This window comes from Arachis hypogaea, chromosome 19, assembly GCF_003086295.3.
Source record: "Arachis hypogaea cultivar Tifrunner chromosome 19, arahy.Tifrunner.gnm2.J5K5, whole genome shotgun sequence".
In the NCBI taxonomy this organism is placed as follows: Eukaryota; Viridiplantae; Streptophyta; class Magnoliopsida; order Fabales; family Fabaceae; genus Arachis; species Arachis hypogaea.
This window is the reverse complement of record NC_092054.1, coordinates 44,160,797-44,173,605: the sequence shown is the minus strand read 5'-3', so window position 1 is coordinate 44,173,605 and position 12,809 is coordinate 44,160,797. Positions and strand designations below refer to the sequence as shown.

Here is a 12,809-nt window from a genome sequence, read left to right as displayed (position 1 = left end):
AAATATACTTAAAAGGCTTCAAGTACACAGATTATTAATTATCAATTAATCAAGTACATGTATTATTAGTTATCAATTAATGTAGCTACAAAGAGTAAAAATTCTAAATTAACATAACTGCAATATTATCTGCGATTTTTAAAAAGAACCAATAATTTTTTAAAAAACAGTGATAAAAAAATCAACAAATTTTTGTTAAAATTTAAAAAATAACAATATAAGTAAAATAATCTAAAATTTAAAAAAATAATAACCTAAGTAAAAAATCTAAAATTAAAAAAATAACAATCTAAGTAAAATAATTTAAAATTTAAAAAATAACAATTTAAGTAAAAAATTTAAACAAATAACTTAAAATTAAAAAGAACAACCTAAGCAAATAATAATTTATAATTTATAAATATAATTTTAAAAATTTCTAATAACGATACCTAAACAAATAAACTCTCAATCACAACGTATGAGTGCCACGTCAGCAAATTTTAAAAAAATAATGATAAAAAGAATCAACAAATTTTTAAAAAATAGTGCTAAAATTTAAAAAGTAACAACTTAAGTAAAACAGTTTAAAATTTAAAAAATAACAACTTAAATAAAATAACCTAAAATTTAAAAAACAACAATCTAAATAAAATAATTTAAAACATAGTTATCAGAACCGAACTGGTGATCGAACCGGTCAAGCTACGGATCACTGGGTTATTGGTTCAACCGGTAGGTCACTAGTTGAACCGATTAACCCGGTGGTATATAAATAAAAAATAAAAACAAAAAATAGTAAAAAATTTAAAACTAAAATTTAAAATACATATTTTTACTAATATTTTAAGAATATCTAACTATTCTAAAACAATATGGAACAGGAACAATAAGTATTTTGTTAATTTTATTCTATCATAAATACTTTTATTTTGTTTTTATATTAAAATAACTATTATTTTTAAATTTTAATAATTTATTAATTAGTTTAAATCTATTATACTATTATATACTACAAATATTTATTAAAAATAATATTAATATATTATATAATTATGAAAAAAATAAGTGAGTTTATAACTAAAATTACTATAAATTAAATAGAAGTAAACTATTTGATGAAAGATATCTAATTATTAAAATAAGATAGTTTAGTGGCACAAAAAGATTTTTATCTCGCAAGAGATAGGGGTTCGAACCCCATATCACACATTTTGTGTAATTTTGACTTTCAATTAGTTCGGTCGGACCAATCTTACCGAATTTGACCGATTCTCATCGGTTCATTCCGGACTTGACCGGTTCGTTTCGGTTTCGTATTTTGTACGGTCCAAATATCGAGTCGGATCGGTATTAAGTTCAGTTTACCGAACTTTACCAATTTTTCAGTCGAACCGATCAGTCGGTCTGATTTTATTAATTATGATTTAAAATTTAAAAAATGACAACCTAAGTAAAACCATCTAAACAAATAATTTAAAATTTAAAAATAACAATCTAAATAAATAATAATATATAATTTATAAATTATATTCTAAAAATTTCTAGTGACAAAGATAAAGATAAAGATTAATATAAAGATAAAGATTAAGATTAAGATTATTATAAAAATAAAGATTTGTATTACTATAAAGATAAAGATTTTCGGTGCATCAATATTAAAATTAAATAATAAATAATAAATAAAATCAAGATTAGGCAGCCAATGAGTTATAGCTCTCCCCATATTCAATTAAGAGGTTGAGTTAGAGTCTCATATTTTGGTAAAAAAAAAAAAAAAAATCAAGATTAGGCAAGCATGGTTGTTTCTAGACTTTTCTTTCCATCATCATTTTTGCACAGTTAACGTAGAAACGAGTAAAAGGCTAAGGCCTACAATATTTCAAACGACAGTCGTTTTAGGGCGCCATGTTAATATTATACTCTCTGCTGCACTCGGGTGCAAGTCAAGTAACGCGGCCGCTACACAAGTATTAAGTATTAACCGTGCAACTGAAAAACCCATTTACCAGACCCCAGTACTCCTCAACGCAGCGCCTCCATCTCTTGCCTCTGCAGCCACCTTCTAGCGCCGGTAACGGTTGCTAGGGTTTTCCCCTCTTCTTTCACTCTTCCCATCTCATCAGAAAAAAAGGTTCCGATATTCAATACCTCTCCTTCTCTCTACCGCAAATACCTACACTCCCTTTCTTTTATCACCAAATTTCTATTTTTATTTATAATTTGTAGATTTTTGGTACTTATTTCGGTTGGTTTGTTATTCTTTTAAGCATTTTTAGGGTTTTTTAGTTCGCTGCATTTCTTTTCGATGGCGAAAGCTAATGCTGGAACAGTGAACCCGCATGGCCGGAGCGGGGTTCGGATTGTCGTCGCCGGGGACCATGGCACTGGAAAATCGAGCCTGATTATCACCGCCGCGGCCGAGAACTTTCCGGTGAATGTGCCGCGCGTGTTGCCTCCTACGAAGTTGCCCGAAGATCTGTACCCGGATCGCGTGCCCATAACAATCATCGACACCTCTTCCCGGTACTCAACTCCATTACGCTTTTTGATGAGTACAAAATGGAAAATTCATTTGAGCGAGTGGTATAGTGGTTATTAGTCAGGTTGAGATTGGCCGGCTATTAAATTACTGAGAATCTAGTGGAGTTTGTTTTCAGTAGCAGTAGCTGATGTAATGGTACTCTTTTTATTTTTTATTATTTTGGGGGTTCAGTTTTATAGTTGGATTAGCTTATTTTGGATTAAACTTATAATCAAAAGCAATTATTTTTTCAGCATATGTTTTATCTATACATATTCTAAATTAAACCTGAGCTATAATATCTTCGACTTAATTGTTCTCCGTCGTGGAATTACGGGAGGTTGCTTTGGGATTTTGTTTACTTTTCCTACCATTCACTGTATTAAAATTCTGAAGTATATTCTCCTTGGCAAATGCGACATCATGCTAGTGGTTGTAGCTTTATATATATAGGGAAATGTTTATGTTTTGCACTTTGTTGCATCCATTGTCTTATGGTTTATGTTCTTAGGATTTAATCTTTGTTACTTTTGTTTCTCTATGAGAATGCCTTATCCTCTTTTGTAATCTTTTTTTTTCTCTTTTTGAAAGTTTCCTTTTCATGAGAAGAATATTTTTCCTCTATTCTGATTTCTGAATGTCATCCTCCTCAGCTTAGTATTATATTTTGTCACCCTCTATTCTGAATGTCATCCTCCTCAGCTTAGTATTATATTTTGTCATTGCAGTGCAGAGGATAGTGATAAAGTTGCTGAAGAATTGCAGCGTGCTGACACAGTTGTCCTCACCTATGCATGTGATCGGCCTGAGACACTAGAGAATTTGAGTATATTTTGGTTACCCCACCTCCGCAAATTAGAGGTTATTACCTTACATTACTGCTTTCCCCCCTCTCCAAGACTATATCTCCACTTCCAGCGCCAACTTTCTTTCCAGAAGTGAACATAAAAAACCAAACATAACAGAATAATTATCTCCTGTGCTTGTGCACCTGCTTGAATACATCTATTCTGATATGCTGTAACTAAATTATCATTATCATTTAAGGTATTTGTCTGTGATATAGATATTTGAATATTGTACTTATTGAACAGGTTAAGGTTCCAGTTATAGTGGTTGGTTGTAAGCTTGATTTGAGAGATGAAAGTCAACAGGTGAGCCTAGAACAGGTGATGTCACCAATAATGCAACAGTTCCGAGAGATTGAAACCTGCATTGAGTGTTCAGCATCTAGGCATATCCAGGTATCTTTTATTCATTTCAGCGAAATCAAATTCTTGTTCTGACATCTGATTGCGAAATTTCTGGTCATATATATATATCCCCTAATACAGTGATCAAATTTTCCTTTTGAAGGTCTCTGAAGTTTTCTACTATGCACAAAAGGCTGTTCTTCATCCAACAGCCCCATTATTTGATCAGGAGTCACAGACTCTAAAACCTCGATGTGTGCGAGCCTTGAAGAGAATCTTTATTCTCTGTGATCATGACAGAGATGGTGCCCTTAGTGATGCCGAGTTGAATGATTTTCAGGTTGTTTTCCCCCCAAGATGAAAATACTAAGCATAGTTTTGTAAAAATTGTGGCCGTTTTTGGTATTCAAGCATTATTATCTGGAATATGAATGTATTATTGTAAATTGTAATCTTGTTCCTGTGAAGTATTATGTTATTGTTTGGTTATTTTATACAAAACTATCAACAGGTCAAATGTTTCAATGCTCCTTTGCAACCGTCTGAAATTGGGGGTGTAAAGAAGGTTGTACAAGAAAAGTTGTCTGAAGGCGTGAATGAACGTGGACTTACATTGACGGGATTCCTATTCCTTCATGCTCTCTTCATAGAAAAAGGGCGTCTTGAGACAACGTGGACGGTGCTTAGGAAGTTTGGATATAATGATGATATCAAACTTGCTGATGATCTAATTCCCCCTTTGAAAAGGGCTCCTGATCAGGTAGTTGTTTTAGGATGAATTCTGATCTCATGTGTCATGTTTGACCAGCTTTAATTTTTTATTCCTGTCTGAGATCAATTTTTGGACATCCAGAAAGATGTGTTATCCTGATCAAGATTGCCTTTAATGTGTTCAGAGCGTGGAGCTGACAAATGAAGCAATTGAATTTTTGAAGTCAATCTTTGATGCATTTGATGGTGATGGTGTAAGTCTTTTGCACATGTAGCTTTGGATATTGTTACTTAGTAATTAATCATGCTGTCTGTTATTTGAAATATTCTCTGAAGTGAATTCATTATGATGTGAATTCACAAATGTTTACTTGCCTACCTCCTTGACATTTGGTCATAATATTTTTATTCCTCTAGGATGGGATGTTGCGATCTCGTGAGCTTGAAGAATTATTCTCAACTGCCCCAGAAAGGTAGATTGTTGTCTCACATGAAGTTCTAGCTAGGCCTCCTTTGTGATACATAATGTTACAAGTGTTCCTAATTGCTTCTTCAATGCCCTTGCAATTTTAGAAAATCTAGTTAGGGAATTTTTCTGGTCTCCTAAGTCTGAATGTAAGTAACATCTCCTGCCAATGTTATTTGACAATCTGGTTTTCTTTATTGCAGTCCTTGGACTGGAGCTCCTTATGAGGATGCTGCGGAGAAAAATGCTTTTGGAGGACTATCACTTGATGCATTTTTATCAGAGGTCCACAAGTCTTCTATATTCTATATTCTGCCATCCCTATGTTTTGACGAGTGTTTTTTAGAAGAATAGTGGATGATTTTAGTTAGTGTTAGAACTTAATCAATTTTAGAAGTTATTTGAGAATCAAGGCTGCTTATGACCATCTTTATCATTGTATTTTCTTGATTTAACTTTGTTTTTGTTGTGGCTTCATATATGGTTTGTGAACCTTGATATGTGTATATATTTATAATATTTTATTTCTCTTGACAGTGGGCACTTATGACACTTCTGAACCCAACTTTTAGTGTGGAAAATTTGATATATATTGGTTATACTGGTGATCCGTCATCTGCAATCCGTGTGACAAGGAGGAGGCGTTTAGATCGCAAGAAGCAACACTCAGAAAGAAATGTTTTGCAGTGCTTTGTTTTTGGGCCTAGAAAGGCTGGAAAGTCTGCATTACTGAATTCTTTTATTTCAAGGTGTTTTCGTTTTATAGGTTACTGTGAAGCTTCCTAGTAATATGTCCTTAGCTATTGAATATCCTTGGCTTATTGTTATTTAATGAATGATGCAGGCCTTATGCCGAAAATTACAGTCCAACCACTGAGGATAGATATGCAGTAAATGTTGTTGATATTTCTATGGTAATGATACTTAATGACATTTGACAACAGCTTCTGCTTAGTGTCTCAAACATTTTCTCCCTCTCGCTTTTGGTGCATTCATTTTGTACCATTTTTTGACATCCTTTCTTTCTAAAGTATATGTTGTCATCTTTTTTGTTTATAGGAAAACAAAAAATATCTTGTACTGAGAGAGATTCCGGAAGATGGAGTTGGAAAGCTTCTGTCCAATAAAGAGTCTCTAGCCTCATGTGATATAGCAGTTTTTGTTCATGACAGGTTAAAGATCACTTCTATAGAAGTCATGGTTGTCTTTGCCACATGGATATTGTGGAATATATTTAGTTGTGTTATGGTTTTTGGTTGTTTCTGATGGGCCAATATTATATTATAAGTACGGACCAAATATTTTCTTCCATAATATATAGAGTAATCAACATTTATCTTCTGCTTTTTTCCTTCAATATCAAACCAGTATAGAATCTGCCTTACTATTTAGTTAATCAAAATATTGTTTATTTATAGCTGAAGATTGCAGAGACTGCATATTTCCTTGAATTCAAATTTGATTAGTTTTGTGTAGTCTGTTTAGATGCTTTTAGTTCTTGAACAATATTTTGCCTTCATGAAGTTTTAGTACATACAGAATTAGTAAAACATTGTGAATTTGGATGAAATACCTAACGCAATTATTGGCTGAAAGAAACAACTGCTGGGTTCATCTTAGAGTATGAAACCTAATTAAAACACATCTTAAAAATAAGATATTTAATCCATTTCGAAGTGTAGTATGATATTTAGAAATCACTGATTAAATTGGCAACTCATCCACTGGAATCTAATCTAAGTTTCATTTCTCTGGCAATCTGGTGTGGACAACTATCTCTTGGAAAAATTGATCAATGTATGTGACTAACCAGATATTCTCTCTCTCTAGGTCTGATGAGTCCTCATGGAGGACCTCTTCTGAACTCCTTGTTGAAATTGCTGGTCATGGAGAAGATACTGGCTATGAGGTGCCTTGCCTTATAGTTGCAGCTAAAGATGATCTGGATTCATTTCCAATGGCTATACAAGAGTCTACTAGGGTACCTATGATACTTGTTGCTTTGCATGATCTCATAAATAATTGAGTTTGCATATTCTTGCTCTTTAGATTTTAATCTCTGCTTGAAAGATGCTTCATAATTATTGGATCATTAGATAAAAAGGGCAATTTAGTGTGATGAATATGACAAGTTTTAGAATTATGATTCCATCTGCACCTTAACATATAGCAATTGGGCATAATATTTGGAGTTTGGTTGTAAACTCTGGCATGCCTTTTGCAACACTTGTCTCTTAGCACCCCATCAAGTCCTTATATAGACCCTTGCTGCTACATGTTTGCTGCTCTCTTCATCCTATGTTACCCTCCCGTTATTGGTAGCTAATCCCCGCTTTTGTCAGATGAATAAACTTTTTCCCTGTTTCCTCCAGTCATATAATGTATTGGCTTTGATGATGATACCCTGGAATTTGGCTTACACTTAGTTGCTGGGGTTGTTCAATTGCCACCTTCAACTTTCTTCTCTGTTTGGTGCTATAATATCTTTCATCACTAGTTATGTAATATCTACCGGTTCTGTGTTTCGTGTACATTCTCAGTCTCATCTGTGATATTGCATTATCAATCATTATTCCCTGACTTAAACACTAATATTTTTTGTTTGTATTCTCCACCTATATCTTGCTGATCTCTCATTCTGTTATATAGCACACATGATATATGGCACAGATCTTAGGAAAATATCATATTCTGATGTCATCGTTAATATATCTGGTTTTGTCCTGTATCAACTACAAGCACACTTACAACGTTGTGGCTTGTAGGTTAGTCAGGATATGGGAGTAGAGGCTCCTATACCAATCAGTGTGAAGTTAGGTGATTTCAACAGTCTGTTCCGCCGAATTGTAACTGCAGCAGAGCAACCTCATTTAAGCATTCCAGAAACTGAAGCTGGGAAAAGCCGCAAGCAATACCAGAGGCTCGTAAATCGCTCTCTTATGGTTGTTTCAGGTATGGGCACTCTCAGGTTGACCTGGTCACTAACTGCAACTTGTATCCTAAGCTGATTGATCTCATATAGTCATATGCTACCTAGAAAGAATAGTCTTTTAATTAACTTTGCTTCTCATTCACTTTGCCTTCATCTAAAATCTGAACTTTTCCATGTTTCACTACGTAGTAAGTGGACATAGCTTGAAATTTAGGTAGTATTTAGCAATGAATGATGAGATATTAAAGGGTGTAAATAAGATTAATAAATTGGAGTCACTAAAGGCCATGGTTAGAGGGATGCTTTCTTGGGAGCCGTATTTCTGGTTAATATATAAAGCTGTGGCATGAAATTGTCTGCCATTGTTTTACTTTATGCCTGTGGCACTTTTTAGCTTGGATGTTTATGGATTTCATGACCTTATGATATTGCAGTTGGAGCAGCAGTGGTGATTGTTGGGTTAGCAGCTTATCGGGTATATTCCGCAAGGAAGGTTTCGTCTGGTTAAAAATGCCAAAGCTTGTGCCAATATATTGCTTTGATCACCAATGCAGCTTGTGTGATGGTAGCTTTGGCACCTTCCAATATTATGTTGCCTTTTTTATGGCATCTGTTGTAGAGTTTGCAAATCCTCTTTTAAAAAATCATAACTTTTTCAATTTTTCTTTGTTACGGTTGAATTAAGTTAGCATAAATATTATATTGAAATTTATCTCCATACATATATTCTTCCTTTTGCTAGTTAGGGCTTCTTGGTTCGTACAATAATATATACAATCACTCCAGTTGATCGCTGGAAACATCAATGAGAGGATCCTCTCTATTTTAGATCGTAATTAAGATAAGATCATTCTACACTTCCACTAAATTGATTTTTTTTTTTGGTTAATAAATCTTACTCCATTTTTGTTTTTACTCTTCAACATTGTTAAGTTGCCATGGCAGTGCCATTGTAACATGGTGATGCATGTCGTGTTTTTCCTGTGTAGATATTTTTTCATTTTCGTCTTATATCTATTTTATAATAAAAAAACGTTTTACATTTGTAGGCAATGATCATGCAAAATAGGATAAGACCAAGTGGCTACACTTCTCATGACTACGCTTATGTTCATTTTGCACATCAAGTTGATGCAAACCCTTCCATCATTGGATAGGGTGTGATGCACATTCCAAATGATAGGCCTAAAATAATGCCAAGCTTGGCTATAAAATTTTCACTCTCATCTTTACCTCAATAGTGTACATACCGTAAAATGTTAATAATTGTTAAGAATCAATATTTGACTAAGTGACAATTAGCGTTATTCAAAATGGCTGTGTGAATATTTTAAGTTTAATTTATTACTTTACTTTGGCAGTATATTAATATTTTTTTTTATCATATTTATAGTTTAATTTTGATGTATAGATCTAAGAAAACCATTCATGAGGTGGTCAAACGAGATTTACATGTAAACGGTCTCTCTGTAGACATGATACATGACAGAGCTTAATAGCATCATTTGATTCATGAAGCTGACTCCACTTAGTGGGATAAGGCTTTGTTGTTGTTGTTGTTGTTGATTGTGTAAAATAAAATATCTTTTTTTTTTAAGAGAAAAATCGTAAACGGCTCTTGACAATTACTTTGAAAGATAACAAGTCCCTTAACAAAAATATATATATATATATATATATATATATATATATATATATATATATATATATATATATATATATATATATATATACTCAACCCGGCTCCTGAGTTTTATTTTTATGGGATTGATTAGTTCCTGTGTCAGTGTTTTTTTTTGTTTTTTGTTTTGGCACAGGGGGTAATCATTCTCATAAAAGTAAAGCTTAGAGGTCGGATTGGATATTTTTATTTAAGGGCCTCGTAATTTTTTCGAAGTAATTGTCAGGGTCGGATTGAGTATTCTCTTTTTTAAAATAACTATTTATGTGTCAACAAAAATTGTTATTTTGTTTGACATAAGATACACAATTAACTAGTGACAATGTATTAAAATTAAATTTTTCATATGCCCGATCGTTAAGTTCTGCTATACGTGCACCCAGACATTAATATTCGCTCACTTCCCTAGTCTCACTAAAATCGTTAGAGATGTCTCAAAGATAATTGCAGCAAATATGTTATGGCATTCAAATTATATACAGAAATCATAAGCAGTAAAAATGATTATGACACTTTTCAAAGGAGGCATACTAAACATATCAAAACATGAAAGACGAAACTGTGTCATCGAAAATAAACACGTCACACGATTCAGAATCCATTGCTCAATTCGATAAGAAAAATAAAAGTTAGCAATAATACGAGAAAAGTAAAATCTATTTATGAATGTATCACTTAATTTATTCTTTAAAATCTGCAAAAAAGTGAAGAAAGGAGAAGATAATAAAGAGTATATACATCGTGAATTTAAATTTGTATCTACTATTACGTATTTGGACTCTCGAGTCCTTTGGGCCCCTTCTGAAGTGGTCCACCAGGAGCTAGGGGTGTGCATGGTCTGGTCCGATCCGAAGACCTGGCCCGGCTCGGCCCCAAACACTTTAGGGGCTAATTTGGTGTGATTTCACCAGGTCTAGGGTCGGGTAAGGGTCTCAAAAATAGACCCGGTCATTATTTCGGGTCAGGTCCGAGCCATGGCTCGGGTCACCCGAACTCGGCCCGGTGGCCCGGTCATCATACATAATTAATATTTTGTGTTATTAGTGATGGATGATGGTTATTCTTATGTGGAATTTAAGTATTGTAAACCTTAATATTTTGTTATTAGTTATTATAACACTATAAGTTAATGTTTTATGTTTAAAATGCACAAGATTTTAGACTAATGCATAATATTGTGTTATTTGTATTGATTTAAATATTTGGTGTTATTAGACAATATTAGTATTGATTATGGTTATGCTTTAATTTTAGAGAAGAGTTGGTTCTTGTTATATTTTTTTAAGTGAATTTTACCATGTCAAATAATGGTTGGAGTCTTGAAAATTTGGATATTTTCACATGCTAGCTTATAAGAAGGTATCAAGGTAATGTAATGTTAACGGCTTGGTTTTCACCCGGTTTTTACCAGGTATAATCGTGGCCCAAAAGTGTATAGATTTCATCAGGTCTAGGGTCGAGTTCGGGTCTAATAAATAGGCCCGGTATATATTTCGGGTCGGGTTTGGGTCACATCAAACCCGGTTTCACCCGGCCCATGCACACCCCTACCAGGAGCTATCCGAAATCCCAACTAACTTGCCTAGAATCTAGCGCAACGGGATCCACTTTATCCATAAGAAAGATAACTTATGCTATATATAAAAGGAGAGCTTAGCTGCTCTTCTAAGTACGATCCAACCCTACTTTAACACTAAAACCCCTACCTCAATAACTCTTTGATTTAGATGTCGGAGTATCTTTGCAGGTACTAACTCCGCCGCTCCAGAGACCTAGTCACGCCATCTGCCGTGACCAACGAGTTTTCGATCCATTTCTTCAACTCGTTCAAGATCATCCTTGTATATTGGCACCGTCTGTGGTGATGTTGAGATCCCGGCAGCATGGCAGACGCCCATGAGGAGTCGCCCAACCAAAACATAGAACCTAACCCCATCAACAGCCTAATCAGCCTGAACCTTAGAACCACGATCACCCCCTAAACCATGGATGGGTGGTCAGCATGGTCCATAACCGCGCGACACCTAATCAACCGAGACAGTAGTCACGAGAAGAAGATTATTGGTCTAACAGAAACAGGCCGTTCAGCGGCCTAGGAGAAGATACAAATCGCATAATCTAGGACCTTCCCGGTAACCCTAGCCAGCCCAGCTATCAAGTGGTTCAATGCACTCTCGAACGACTCGATATCATGCTTTGAGGACGTCTCCTGGAAATTCCTGGCGCAATTCACCACACGTATAGCCAAGACAAAGCATCCGATAAGCCTGCTAGGCATAACACAACACAAAGAAGAGACCACAAGAAAGTAGTTAGACATATTCAACAACGAGTGCCTAACCATCAACGGTCTAACTGACTCAGTAGCTAGCCTATGCTTAACTAACGGGCGCAAGAACGAGGACTTCAGGAAGCACCTCACAACTAAACCAGTCTGGACAATGCATGAAATCCAGAATATGGCAAGAGAGTACATAAATGACGAAGAAGTGAGGCAAGTCGTGGTGACCAATAAACGGCACCACAACAATACGGCACCACGAACTAACCCCCACTAAAAGAATAGAATAGAGATTATCTGAGACTTTCCATCCACAATCAACCACTAAGGGTGGGAAAATTCAACAATTACACCCCCCAAAATTTACCATCAGATAGAAGAAACGGGCATGCTTCCGAAGGCTAGACAACTAAAATAACACACAGGTGGCAACAAAAGTCGATACTGTGATTATCACAGAGGATACAGGCATAGGATCCAAGATTGTTTCGACCTTAAGGACGCACTCAAACAAGCCATCCAAGACGGAAAACTTCCCGAGTTTACCAAAGTCATTCGAGAGCCCCAGAGAATGGAAAGAGAAAAATCCCTAGAACACGAAGGGCGGAACCCAAGAGGTGTAAAAATAGTCTGTCGAGAAAGCCCAGAGGCCGATCCAACCATAGTAGTAAACATCATCACAAGAAAGAACACTCTTGAGAAATCCAAGTCAGCATTGAAAAAGGACCTCCGAGTATTAGCCCTCAAAGACAAACAAAGAGGTCACCCTACCGCAACAACCATGACGTTCTCATCTGACGACTGCCAGAACGGGATGGCTGAGGAAGACACCCCTTTCGTCATGTTGGCAAGAGTTGGAACGGGTATAGTTAAACGGATATTAGTAGACATAGGTGCAGACTCAAACATCCTCTTCAGAGGGGCGTTGAAGAGAGAACTTTTGCGTGGTCTAGAAATTTGCAGATAAATCCTCGTTGCAGGTATAGCTTCTAAACCAACAAAAGTGCTTTCTTACAAATATTTTGGTTGTCACAAGTAACAA

General features: G+C 35.0%; 1 protein-coding gene across 3 annotated transcripts; it reads left to right on the top strand.

The window, feature by feature from the left end:
• Positions 1-1,721: 1,721 nt before the first annotated feature.
• On the top strand, positions 1,722-9,168 carry LOC112780133 (mitochondrial Rho GTPase 1). Of its 3 annotated transcripts, XR_003190996.3 has the most exons (16): positions 1,722-2,113; positions 2,259-2,505; positions 3,232-3,364; positions 3,598-3,747; positions 3,860-4,036; positions 4,208-4,456; positions 4,593-4,661; positions 4,825-4,880; positions 5,077-5,158; positions 5,411-5,622; positions 5,718-5,787; positions 5,933-6,045; positions 6,704-6,854; positions 7,639-7,825; positions 8,240-8,370; positions 8,855-9,168. XR_003190996.3 is itself a non-coding variant. In XM_025824473.3 (15 exons), exons 2-15 carry the CDS (start codon positions 2,288-2,290, stop codon positions 8,311-8,313), a joined length of 1,941 nt encoding a protein of 646 aa, XP_025680258.1. In that variant the 5' UTR covers positions 1,722-2,113; positions 2,259-2,287; the 3' UTR covers positions 8,314-8,673. The 3 variants fall into 3 exon arrangements, 2 of the variants coding, with proteins under 2 accessions (XP_025680258.1, XP_025680259.1); XM_025824473.3 differs by lacking the exon at positions 8,855-9,168 and having other exon boundaries at positions 8,240-8,673; XM_025824474.3 differs by lacking the exon at positions 8,855-9,168 and having other exon boundaries at positions 1,923-2,113; positions 2,250-2,505; positions 8,240-8,673.
• Positions 9,169-12,809: the final 3,641 nt, after the last annotated feature.

What these genes read in the sequence shown, in the direction of transcription:
- LOC112780133 (XM_025824473.3), top strand. Translation starts at nt 2,288, where the DNA reads ATGGCGAAAGCTAATGCTGGAACAGTGAACCCGCATGGCCGGAGCGGG. An exon ending in ATCATCGACACCTCTTCCCG is followed by an intron (nt 2,506 to 3,231) that starts GTACTCAACTCC and finishes TTGTCATTGCAG; the next exon opens with TGCAGAGGATAGTGATAAAG. An exon ending in TTGATGCATTTTTATCAGAG is followed by an intron (nt 5,159 to 5,410) that starts GTCCACAAGTCT and finishes TTCTCTTGACAG; the next exon opens with TGGGCACTTATGACACTTCT.